This window comes from Parambassis ranga, chromosome 1 (genome assembly GCF_900634625.1).
Source record: "Parambassis ranga chromosome 1, fParRan2.1, whole genome shotgun sequence".
Classification (NCBI taxonomy): Eukaryota; Metazoa; Chordata; class Actinopteri; family Ambassidae; genus Parambassis; species Parambassis ranga.
The window spans coordinates 12,254,323-12,267,848 of NC_041022.1; the positions used below are offsets into that span (position 1 = coordinate 12,254,323).

The 13,526-nt window shown below is 40.9% G+C and overlaps 1 protein-coding gene across 1 annotated transcript in view; it reads left to right on the plus strand.

Moving 5' to 3' along the window:
* The window catches only part of ptprdb (protein tyrosine phosphatase receptor type Db), a 133,797-nt gene that overhangs the window by 73,597 nt on the left and 46,674 nt on the right, over window positions 1-13,526 (plus strand). The window contains exons 7-8 of the mRNA XM_028408344.1: window positions 10,041-10,186; window positions 11,553-11,694. Of these exons, the coding sequence (XP_028264145.1) occupies window positions 10,041-10,186; window positions 11,553-11,694 (288 nt within the window). The remainder of the gene's footprint in view (window positions 1-10,040; window positions 10,187-11,552; window positions 11,695-13,526) is intronic.

The window sequence follows — 13,526 nt, forward strand, 5'->3', positions numbered from 1 at the left end:
AATGAAAGAGAGAAAGAGAGAGAGAGAGAGAGAGAGAGAGAGAGAGAGAGAGGAAAAACATGCAGCAAACATCATACATTGCAGAGAACATGACAGGTTGTTGATCGAATGACCTCTAATAGCAGATAAGAACAGCAACAGCTACATGATTATTGGCCCTTTAAATGTAGCCAGTGGACATATAGTGAGACTTCCTGTTAAATAAAACACCTTCACATATGGGACAGGAAATTCAGTCTGACTTCTTTTTCTTGTCTACCTCCGTGAAACCTAAACAATGCATTGAAATGCATGTATCTAAATTATTTGAGGTGTTTTTTGTAATGATTCTATGTCCAGCTGTCTCAGGACCAATACACCTACCTGGATACAAGTGTTTGAAAACACACTTATTTGTAGTTTCTGTCTGAGAAAATCATGTCTCAGCATGACTTGTCAGGTTGATGATTAGCAGTAAGGATTAGAAGCTGGGAACAGTGGTGATGAAACTGTTTGATTTGGGGTGAGACTAAGGATGAAAGATATGAAGAAACAAGAGGAGTGTGGGAGGACTAAAAGATGAGATAATCAGAAAGAGAATAATTGAACAAAAAGAAAAGGCAGCTAGACAAATGAAATCAAGCTATCAGATCATCAGTGATGAGGGTATTTGTTTAAAAACAACTGCTGCATGAGTGTAAATAATCTATGGTATGAATATTCGTGAGGCGTATACGGTCGTTTCCAGCTTAAAGTTGTGTGATGTTGAACATACAGGTACATCATCACATACATGTACTGTAATGGTTGACAGTATAGGCTTTAGGCAGCCATTTCCGTCCTGCAGTGTTTTAACAGTAATAGTCACCCAGAGCCCTGTAAAAGCACACACACACACACACACACACAAACCACTCTTGTTTTCCTTTCAGCCTCCTGCCCTCTTGTCCCATGTGTAAGTTCCAGGGTCGCCCAGTAAAGGCCCAGTCATCCATCAAAGAGATGATGCTCCCAGACTTCCTCTATGAGGGTTAGGGGAGCAGCACAGATGCGACAAGGGTGGAAAGGATTCATACTTTGTCTTCGCTGTCTATATTTTTCTCTTCGCCTGCCCTCCCTTCATTCACTGTGACTTTCTCCATTGCTCTTTTGTGGCTTGCTCACAGCTTCTTCTCAGCACATCCACATAATCTGGTGAGAAAGGAGGGACAGAGGGCTGGAGAGGTGGGGGGGAGGCTGTTCTTTTCTCCTTTTATCTCATTGTGTATGACGTTTAGTGCCTCTTTTAATATCAACAGTGGGGACTCAGAGATTTGAATGTTGAGAATTCAAACGGAGGCTGCTGGGACGCTGACATCTTTGGCGCTCATCACGTGTCTGCAAGTTTTGAAATGTTAAATGCACTCTAAATAATTGCTCTCAGTTGTGCTCATCTTCACTCAAACTTAATGCTGAATTAATGGAATACATATAAGGCAAAATGTGTTTTACTTTTATGGCACAAGTTTTTATTAAACTTTAGAAACGCCATGCACATGTTTTGTAGACTAAGTTACACTCATGTACACCCTGTTGGACTGGGTGGTATTAAGATGCAATCAAATGGAACAATATCCCATGTGCCTAGTTGGAAACCTTGCATGACTTCACCATATGTGCATTTTTGCACACAAGCACTGGTATAACAGTGCACGCAGAGCACTGAGCTCTGTGTGTGAATGTGGGTTTTTTTTTTCAAATTTTCCCTCTTACTGACTTTTACCCTCCACCTCTCCCTCCCCACTTTTTTTGTTTCTCAGAGTGTCTGTGTGCGCGTGCGTGTATATGACATCTATCTGGTGGATTAAGAGTAATGCCCTGATCCTGTCGCAAACTAGGCCACAGCTCCATGTACACAGTGAGAAAACGCATCTCTCCGTGTGACATTCAGGGCGATGGGGAACAATGCAACAGGGTTTCTTTCTGCTGACCCTCGCTTGCCCCTAAAACAAACAAGCTGTCACCATTCCCCTTGCAGCTTGGACTTAACAATAAAAACTCCAACTGAAAAATAAAAGCCCTCACGTGTGCAACACAACGGCTCTGTTACAGTACAGTAAGGGAAGCAGTACAGTAAGGGAGGCATTGGTGTGTTGCGACTCCAGCACTTTAGTAAGCAGACTGTACGTTTTTAAACCGAAGAGTCGTTTAGAATTCTGCCTAAGGAGGCTCTTCGCCCTCAGCTTGCATCACATTTTGAACGTCCTCATCCTTAAAATGTAATGTAAAAAAAAAGGAAACAAAAAAACTCAACCATGTTTACTGAAAATATGACCTTTTCATGATGACGTGTGGGCCCGTGTACAACCCCAGAAACAGAACTTGCTCATGTGGTGACTGATTGACCTGTCAACATTTAGCTATACTACCAGCACTCATATGGCCTTCTGGCTGACTGGAATCAGAAAGTTGGTTTGCTCAATCTCCCATGTTGGCAGCTGGACTGCTTTTACTTATTTTGGGGAGCCCTTGAGCAAGGCGCCAAACATCACCCATATTATTTTCTTAGAAATATTTCATGAATTTTCTCCTGAGGTCAAGGATCTACGTTTCTATAAACAGATTGTACACTAAGCCAGTACAATACATGTGTATCAGAAATGTTCAAGTTCAAGTAAGGATATATGTTTAATGGACCCTGCGTGTACCAATGCGTTTCCTACATATAAATATGCAAACATGTGTAGCGCTTACTATACAGAAGAGATTAGATCAAGGGATAAGTATCTTGTTTCATGCAAGCTTCATTGCTCCTTGTCGATGATGGATGAAGCACTGTCAGGAATCACTGGAATGACATGAAGCGGCAAAGGCACAAAGGTTAAAGGATCCTGCCCCAGGGATTATTTAAGAGTGTGAAAGAGAATGAAGTTATTCTCTTAGATGGATTGTGTTTCTTTTATGTGATTGATTGGTATTGCCTCACTCAATGAAAGAGCAAAGATAAAGCAAGATCCTGGGATGACATTATTGCCTATAACCTCCAGGAAAATGTCAAAGTGTCAACATTTGCTCTTGGCAGTTCAAGCTGTTATAGAGGCTCTGGGTGATTTCTGCTGCTTAAAAAGATCAGGAAGTCTTACATACATCGTAGAACATACTTAAAAAACAATGAAACACCGTGAGAAATACTAAGATGAGCTGACTGTTTAGTGAAGGTTGAAGTTGTTGAGCAACCTGACTTAGCATAATGACTGTACAGACACAATGTGTGGTTACAGTACAATGTATGTTCACAAGCATGGAGAATGAAAGCAGTGCTCAAAGTTTTAATGTAACTTAAATGTTTTCATAGCTTGTGTAATTAATATTTATGGTTTTAACCTAAATTATGTTTGTTTCCAACCTCAACAAACAGCAACTGAAAACAAGAGTAAAATGATGGTCCAAAAGTGGACGTCTCCTAGTTGGCACTTCTTCTCACCTTTGTTCATCTCATTTGCTCAGTAAGCAAACATTTGTCTAAGCTATATTTTAAGGCTTATTCTGCTGGATGTAACGCACATATCCCTCCAGCCTTTGGACATTCAGCTCTCAGTGAAAAAATGTAATCATTCCTAATGTCACATTAGTTCTTTGCACGCCACTTTTTTGTGCTTCATAGCTCCTATACATCCTCTATTAATACTTATATTCCTGTGAATCTGATAACGCATTAAATGCCCAAGATCTGCTACCTAAAATAAATAAAAAGGCAACAGAATTTACCATCTGATCTCAAGGCCACCATGAACACCATGAGTTACCACAAATGTTTGTGCTTAAAATAACTTTAGGGAGTATTCTAGTGAGGCATTTAGACATCAGCAAATTAGACAGTGTTTATTGGGAATAGGAGAAGAAGAAAAAAACAGCCCCGAGACAATGCAGAAAAATCTGCAGTGATATTGAGTAAAGAAATATAAGAAACAGGCTTGTCTTTAATTAACGAGCCACTCATCAACTTAACTAATTTGAGTTTCATTATCTAAATAATTCATGGCGTATTTTTTCTGAAATAATTTATTGTATTGTGTTAAAATGCAGCCCCAGTGATATGGTCTGTCAGCTCATTTTGGAATGTTACATTAAACCTTAAAAATGAAAAGCTATTTTAAATGCTTGACGACCTCCTTCCATCAACTGCACAACAGTGCAAACATCTCTCCACAGAAGGTGACATAAATGGGTCATGTCACAAACATTGTCATACATGCACAAAATTAAAATGCCAATCAAAGTTATGTTGTGTAATTTTAACTGTTTCCTGCTCAAACAAGCATTTAGAGGCCCATACTGTTAGTACAGACGAGACATAGTTCTGCTGCAGGAGCTTTTCAGTGTGCTGCAATACTAGTCCTCAGCTCTGAAACTATTAGCAGCTAGCATAGCTGTGCACCCATCTGAGTAACCGAATCTGACTACCTTAGCTTAGCATTAGCTTAGCAGGTGCACTCGTCTGTGAAGAGGCGTGGATAGCATTAGCTTAGCTCTAACATAGCTAAGCAGTGGTCTGTAACTAATGCACTGTGACCAGCGCTGAGAAAACCCTCTGTTCATCTTCGTGGGATGCCAGCTCTGACCCAGTAAAGTTGTGTACCCAGTGGGTAGGCCATGTGTTTCTAATGACCTGTGTATAAAAGAAGATCCTGTTTGATTAATTCCTCCCCCTTGTGTTTCTAACAAATTAACCCTGATTAACTCGGCACTAGCCAAACCCTGCGGCAGCTATGGTGGGTAAGTGTCACGCTAATTGGAGATGCATAACTATCGGTAAAAAAAGAGCATTTTTCCCTTTGCTGTGGCATCAGTGGAAAAATGATGATGCGGTCAGCTGGAGGTCATCTAGAAGACTACAGTTTTTTGTGTAGTAACATGATTTACAAGAATGCAGTTTTAAATCAAAACTGTATTTTTGTTATAAATAATCGGAGAAACCCCACAGCTTGACTGAAACCTGAACATCATCATCAAGTATTATGGGAGCTAATTGTATATGATTTAATTTTCTATATTGAAATGGCCCACTTTGCCAAATGTTTCCCAATTAACTCTTATATATTCTACAGAAGGATGATAGCTGTTTCTGTGTTTATTGGCCCCAGTAATCCACTTTCATTACCAAGACGAAAGCGAGCAGCTGATAATTTGCTCTTAATGTGTCCGTTTGATGTTAATGTGTTTTAAGTTATGGTTCTGGCCAGCTGCCCTCCCACTCTCTGGGCTGACTATCGTGGCCCTGGCTCCGTCCCCTACAGTATATTGGACTCGTTCCTCAACTTGTCTGACAAGCAGGGTTCAGTTCTCATTTGAGGAAGTCATCAGCTAACCGCCCTCAGCCACATACAGCGCAATGCAACTGGATCATTTCTCAGCAACTGCTGTAAATTACACATCCATCCACAGATGCTTGTCGAGATCCATATCATTTTTTACATTATCAAAACATCCAACAGACGGACACAAATATCCATAAAAGCTATTCATCTACATGCTCAGAATCACCCAGGATTACATGTCCTCAGGGGATGTGCCTGATACTGATGTAATCAGGAAGGTCAATAACCATCTATCGCCTTCCCCCTCCGAGAAATTATCCACTTTTCAACCCTCTGAGCGAACCACAGACACAGTTGGTAGCATCAATGTCTGCCCCTCACTTGATGTCGCTAATATAAATTCATTCTGTATGATTTTTTTATCTTTAGATTTTAAACTGCCCTGTGGCATAAATCTGCTTCCTCTCTCCCAATTTGTTTCTTTGATACCTGCGGTACCAGACAGAGTGGGTCCATTTCATGCTACTCAATCTATTGCTTTTTGTTTGATTTGATTTGTTTAGAAAGGCCTGTCTGCTTGATGTTTTTATTATTATTATTATTTCTATTTGTTTGTTTTGGCATCAGATCAGCTAAGTGATTGGGGTCAAGATGAGATCAGGGGCACACATTTAGCAATAATAAATAAATAAATAAGGTTATGTCACTTCCAAACAAATTACATGTGTATGATCTAATGTATGAATTCCTATGATCATGATCATATGCTGAATATATAGGGTTACAACATATCTTTCCGTCTGTTTTGTGTGCCTTCTCATTCTTAGATATAAACACTTTTTCCAATCTTAATACAGCGTATCTGTAAATCATAATCCCTGAAGGTTTTTGCTAGCATCTGTTCTTACAAACTCGATCTCTCTCGCTGTGTCCCTCTAGGTTAAGACAGCATCTGTCAGCTGTCCCTGTAGTCTCCTGCACTATGCCATTAGCATCCTTTAGTCCTGATATTTGTCTTTTAAAAGTGCTTCTTCAGTGAACCTCCATCACTCCGTTGCAGATGTGTTACATTTCTCAGAAGTTGGAGGACAGACAGCAGTCTATCATCACGCCATTATTTTTGTTGTCTGTTGTCTGTCTTAAAATTGAGAACAAAAATGAGAACATTTTTCTATGCCGAGTAAATTCATTCTTCTATTTGTCCAGTTTGATTAAAATCTGAAAATTATATGTTTAGCTTCTCACACATCTTTAGATGTGACTCGAAAGTGGTGCACAGAGGGGAGCTGACCGTGTAATCCCTGCCATCTGCTGTGTAGATCAGATCCCACTATACAGTGACCTTTATGTAGGCTACCCTCCATCCACCCCACACACACATGCACACATACCAGAGGGGAAAAGATTGGCACTGTCTAATTCCATCTAAAGCTCCCTTTCTCCCTTCGGAGGCCACTCAGTCGTTCTCCTTACTCTGAGGGTGGAAAAAGAAGATGTGAGGAACACCTGCCAACGGCAGCATCAGCATCTGTGACTGCTGCAAATGGCCCCTCCTACATCTTGTACATCATCCTCTTTTCATTTAACTCCAAAGTCAGACACCTTCAGGTAACCTCTTTCCCATCCTTCAAGTGTCTACAAATATTTAAGTGCCCTTTTGAGCTTTAGCCCCTCCTCCTCTTCCTTTGGCCCAGATGTCAATGCTTAATCCGACCAAGCAGCGTGGAAACCCTGATGATCATGGCAAAGGACAGAACAGTTAGGACACCCACTGGGGGTGAATAAGAAGTAAAAAGAAGAAGAACAGGAACAGAAGGAGGAGAATGGGGCAGATGAATTTGGAGACAGAGAGATATGGGAGAAAATGGGGAATCAAAGAAAAAGAGGATGAGCTCTAATAAAAAAGAGGGGAGGAAAGAAATTATAGAGGAGAGTTGGGAGAAGTGCGGAGCATACGGTTGCACCCCCACCCCCACATCCTTCTTCATAAAGTCAGTCAATGTGACAGGAAGACTTATGTAACACCCCAGAGATGGAGGGAGGAGATGGGGAAAGAGTAACAAGGAGGAGGATAAAAGGATGAGTAAGGAGAGCAGCTGTGAAGTGGGAGAAAGAAGCAAAGAATCAGGAGTGGAGCAGAGAGATGAAGAGGGAAAGTTTAAGGAAGACTGAACCTGTGAGACAGTAAAACAAGATATATGAACAGAGTGATCAGGACTAAAGAGATAAAGGGGGGTAAAAGATAAAAAAAAGCAATTGAAAGATCTACCATTCCTTTTAGTATGGCTCTGCTGGCTTTACACTTTTCATTTGTTTTGTGGGAGAGAGATTAGCAAGAGGATTAAGAGAGAGATTCTCCTCATTCTTTCTCTTTCCCTCTCTCTCCTCTCAGACGGGGACACATCCACTCACCCATGCATCACGCACAGACATGTACAAATTGCGTGCTGTATGGCTAAAAACCATGATAAAAACTATTATTTTCATTGTTTGTTTATCTGTACAATATTTTTTCTGCCTGATCCTTTTAGTCAATTAGAAAATTGGGACTGAAGGGTCATCAGTTCGAGTCCCGAGAAAAAACTTTGCCAAGGGAGTTAAGTTAAGCAGCATTAAATGGGTAATAGCTACAGTGATCTAAAGCACAACAGTATTAGTTTAACAATAGAGGCTCAACAATTGTTCCATATTAGCTTGAATACTACGGAGTACAAGGGCTGACACAAGTGCATATCTGGAGCTTAGAGGGAACCGGGTGCACAGCAAAGGTCCTTCACTCACGGGACTTAAATTTTATTCCCATGTGCAGCTAGAATTCCTTTGTTTAATGTGGAAGAGCCAAAATGTTCGATTACTCCTGTGGCCTCTTGATGCTGGCTCCAAAACAGAGTATATGTCTCTACAGATAATTCCCTGTTCATGACAACTCTACAGGGTTTTTGTTTTTGTCGTGTAAGGCCTCAAAATACGCATAATTAAAGGCATTAGCATTTTGACAGGCAAATGGGTGCCGCCTCACATCAGTGCAGGCAGCTGCCTCAGAGCTTTACTCTGTTCATATGTGGATTAACTGGGAGTTAGGTAAACTCTGAAGCCAATATGCAGCGATCCACATGATGCCACTCACAGGTTCCCTGGTGGATTCTTCCCTTTTGTTTAACAGCCGCTTCATGTACTCACTGCCCCAGCCTTACACATTTACTCTACAAAAATTCTTACTCTATGACAATTCTCTTAGTATATTGGGTCTGTCCCTCTCCTTCACAGTCAGTTATACTCAGTAGAAAGCCTCTGAAGTATTTGCAGAATTGCCACCTTATATTTATAACTTGTGTAGCTACTTCACCACACACCACTTTGGATGCATGTCTACCCCAATACGTCAACAGCCAGTTTATTTTACCACAGTGCTCCTAATGTCTGTGCGTAAATGTCCAATTAAGATTGTTCAGCTGTTCAAAAACTGTCAAACAAAGATTGTTTCTCAGTGCCCATTTTTTGTTTAAATACAATACAAAGACCTCACACACTGTAAAGGTTGGCAAGGTAAATTCATTTTGGTTTGATAAATGATTGGGTTATTGACATTTATGAAGTCACTGTCACCTTAATTAACTCTCACTTCCTGAAGTCACGATCACTTGGATACACACGAAGCACCGTTTTTGTAAATGCAAAGTCAAAGGATGAAAAAGTATGCCAACTCGAACACACACATATCTATTCAGTCATTGAGGTAGATTTGGCTGTGAGCCAGTGAGGTGTGGAGGTGATTGGGCAGCTTGGGGCTCTCTGACTGTGTTTGCCAGTACATCTGGCTCGTTCGCTCTCTATCTCGCCCTGTGTCTCCCTCTCTCGTTCTCACTCCTATCCACCTCCTGCTCATCTTCCTCTCTCCCTCCACTGCTCTCCATCTGTCTCTCTCACTCATTCCTTTTATCTAATTCTCTCTCCTGTTCATTTCTCCCCACTGTTTCAACGCATGCACACGCTCTCTCTCTCTTCCTCCCTCACTCTGAAAAGCTTAGCTTTTCTCCCTTTCTCCCTCCTTTTAAACAGCAAAAAGCAATTTCTCTTCCTTTGTCAGGGCGGATGGCGGTAAGCCCTTAAGTAGGGATTTTCTGGTTTGGCTGGAATGCCATTAGGCGAGCTGGTGGTGACGTGCCGTGACTGACGTGCCGAATCTTTTTGATGTCATGATGTCACAATCCAGTGGAGGCTGTGGTTATGATATTGTTGGCGTCCCCGGAACGAGGGGCTTTAGTGGTCATGTCAGGAGTAAGTCTTCATAAATCCTTTATGGCACAGAAATATTAAGCTTCTTTGGTGGTACAGGGACAGAGGGGAAAACGTGCACGCATGTGTACAGAAAAAAAGACACCCACACACAGACACACATGCACATCTTAACTGAAAGGTGCACTGCAGGGAGGGGTGCACTGCAGGGAGGGGTTCACACTGTAACACACACTCACAAAAACAATTGGATTATTGAAATCATTTTCCAGACTGCATCATTGACCTTCACTTTTTAACTGCACAATACATGTACAACTGCCCCCCCCCCCCCCCGCCCCAACTACCCTCACCCCCCCCCCCCGCCCCAACTACCCCCCAACACACACACACACTCACACAAAACATAGCTGCTAGCATCCCTGTACTTACTGATCAGTCCACACTTACTCTCTCACACACACACTCACACACCCACACACTGGCAGTGAATGCGACTTTTCATTTTGTACCTCATTTTCCCTACAGCGCCTCCCAAGTTCACACGAACCCCAGAAGACCAGACAGGAGTCCAGGGGGGAGTGGCCTCCTTTGTGTGCCAGGCCACAGGGGATCCACAGCCTAAGATTGTTTGGAACAAGAAAGGCAAAAAAGTCAGCAACCAGAGATTTGAGGTATGGTGCTGTGACAGTAATAAACAGTTTGTCTTCTGTAATAATACTAAAATGACAGACTTACATTTCAGTGCACTGAACAAGGATGACAGCCACTATTGTTACCCTATCATAACACAACTGTAAATAGCTGATCGATTGTTATTTTTGAAAAATGATTATCAACTCTTCTGATAATCAGATAATCACCTCATACACCTTGTCACAAAAAAGTCAACAAGCCTATTCTCAGGTGATTGATAAATTCGTGGCCTAAGGTAGAAGGAGTTATACGGCTGAACGAGTGTCGAACTCATCCCCTTAGGGCCACTGACTTATCAATCACTCTTTTTATAATACTAATCTGAAGACAAAGATACACTGGCCTTATGAAAAACTGGAAAGTCTTCTACACACCAAACAATAAATTAGTCAAGAACAGAAATGGCATGTGAAATAATAATGAGAATAAGCAGCCTTATATTTAGGTCAGCCTGTTTCAGAGGCCTTGTATTCAAGCTGTCTAAATATAACATAAACATCATTAATGTCATTAGTTACCCCTGCTTTCTTTGGATGAAATTCTAAGTGCCCGATGAGAGAAAGGTGTGCTGTTTGTGCAGTATTTAACACAATGGAAGTTGACATTTAACTAAATAATGTCTTGTATGTCTTCACAATAGACACATAAAACTCTACCTTTACAGATTTGATCATTTTCCCTGCATTTGCTCTCAAAGGTTATATTGGTGTGTGGAATACAATCTGCTCCAATTCTTTCATATGTCAGATGATGCCTCGGGCTACAGTATATATGATCAGCTTTATTAGTTTCCCAAAGGCTCTAACCTTTGATTTATTTTCTCCACTCACAACTCATTCCTGGATGGATATGATGGGTCAGCCTTGCTCCTGCTCAGTCAGTGTCACTCTAAGCTCAGGGTGCTCCTTCACTTTAATAAGTGGAGTTTCCTCCCAGGTTTAAGTTCAGCTTGGTATCTTCCTGTTTGTGATTAAATCACTCGGGGAGATATTTTATTTTTAATCTAGACCATATAAGCTTAGGCAACCCGCAGTATATTTCTCTGTGCTGTCCAGCCGATCAGGACTTGTTGTGGGATTTAGTTTTATTGGATTTGAGTCAGTGGAAACTTTCCCAGAAATCAGAATCCAGATCAATTACATGCATGTATTAACCTTATGCAATAGTTACTATGTACTGTAATGTACTATGCAGTAGTTCGGAAAAATCCAGGTTCTGGTGGTGTGTTTATCTGCACTTAGTACCAACTTACTACTGTACTGTATTACTACTGTCTCACTGTATAAACTGACCAAATAACACCAGCAGTCAAGGTGATTCATTTTTACATTCTCCACTTTACAGGTAATAGAATTTGATGATGGGTCCGGCTCGGTCCTGAGAATCCAGCCACTGAGGACCCCCAGAGATGAGGCAATGTATGAATGTCATGCCTCCAACTCTGCAGGAGAGATTACTGCCACCACCAGGCTCAATGTATTACGAGGTCAGTGTGAGCACACAGGCAAACTTTGTTTCCATCTAGCTCTTAATGACAGCTAATGAATTGTTGATAATACACAGATATGCCTCATAAACGTCACTAACTAAAATATGGTCATTTGTGATTTGGGCTGCAGCTATTGATTGTTTTTGAAGTTGAGTATTTTACCGAATATTTCAGCGATTAATCAAGTAATCAGATAGGCCTACAACAGATTTTTGCAATAGTACTGCACAATGCATGACAGAAACGACAGACCTGTTAAAACCAAGCATATAATATATGAAATACAGCCCAGGAAGTAAAGGCTATATTGCCCCATTCATTAATAACTCAAATGAAAGAATGAAGACTAAATAAAAGATTTTAAAAAATAACAAAAATAGGATAAGATACAACTTAGATAGCATTGTTGACTATATAAGGTAGTCAACAGGGGCATATGAGTGTGTGTTCATGTGTTTAAACAGTCATACTTATATGTGCATTGCTTATGTCTATGTGCAGTTTAACATGAATTAGTCTAAGCCTAGTTGACTACTTAATTTCCTCACAACATCTAGGCTCTAGGATATGGTCAGCCAGACTCATGTTATTAGACTACCGCAAAGACATACGTTCTAACCAGCGTTGTGTAACTAGTTAATTCATCTTTATTTGCAATCATGTTAAATCAGCAACGCCGACACTGAATGCGTTTACATGCACAGCTATTTTAACCCAAATAAGGCCATATTACAACTAAGACACTGCCGTGTAAACAGTTTTCTAATTAGCATAGGTCATATTCGGAGTAAGCCTTAAACAAATACATGTCGATCCTAGTTGCATTATTAGTACAAGTATTTTAGAGCTTTTTCAGCTGTTTACATGCAGCAATTTTCTCTCCAGTCTGCTCCAGTGAACTAAACCATCACAACTCCAGTCCAATCAGTCCAATCCACCTTTAGTTATTTAAAAAAAGCAGCTGGGCCCCAAATTAATAAATTATCATGTCGATGAGAGACAGCCTCTAAATAATATAACTGCTTGTACATCTTTCATATGAGGCTAAAAGTTTGCTCTGTTAATCCAGATGATGATGGTGAAATAATTTCAGACTCAGTGCTGCTGTAGCAGCGACAGAGAAACGCACACAGATCATACATATATAGAGTATATGTACATACATAGCCTACATATATCCATGTATATGTCCACAAATAGAAATCCAGACCTGGAAGCTATAGTAGGGAGATAATTATCAATAGTGTATCAGTATGCATGTAAATACGTAAGTATAATAGCAGATTAGCATCTCACAAAGTACAACCTTTAAAAAACAAGCTGCAAATGTGCAAGAAAATAATGCACCTACGTCATGACGTTTGTTATCACTACCAGTGTACGTCGCTGGTTTATTCCGAACATACTGGGTAACATGTAAACAGGAATGTTACTGTAGCTGCAGTGCAGGTAACCAGACTAAGGACCTAAATCAGAGTATGGTGCGCATGTAAACGTAGTCGTCAAGTGGAAGTCGGGCAATGACGCTACCTTGTGTCGGCTCCGGGTGAGCTGGTCTTGTTTACTGCCTGCTTTCTCTTCAGATGCTAAAGCATTGGTGACGCGCTATTGTGGTGCGCCAGTTCTACTCCACAATACACGCGCTGTACCGTGTTGTCATCTTTTTTAAGTTTAAAACGATCCCAAACTTTATATGGTTTCTTCTCTCTCTGCCACTGCGCCAAACTTTTAAATCTGATGCGCGTTCGCGTTGTGCGTCGGTGTTTACGGTCCGTCAGGAACAATGATCACTGGGCAAAGCAGGTCCGATAACGCAAGTGATGGTAATT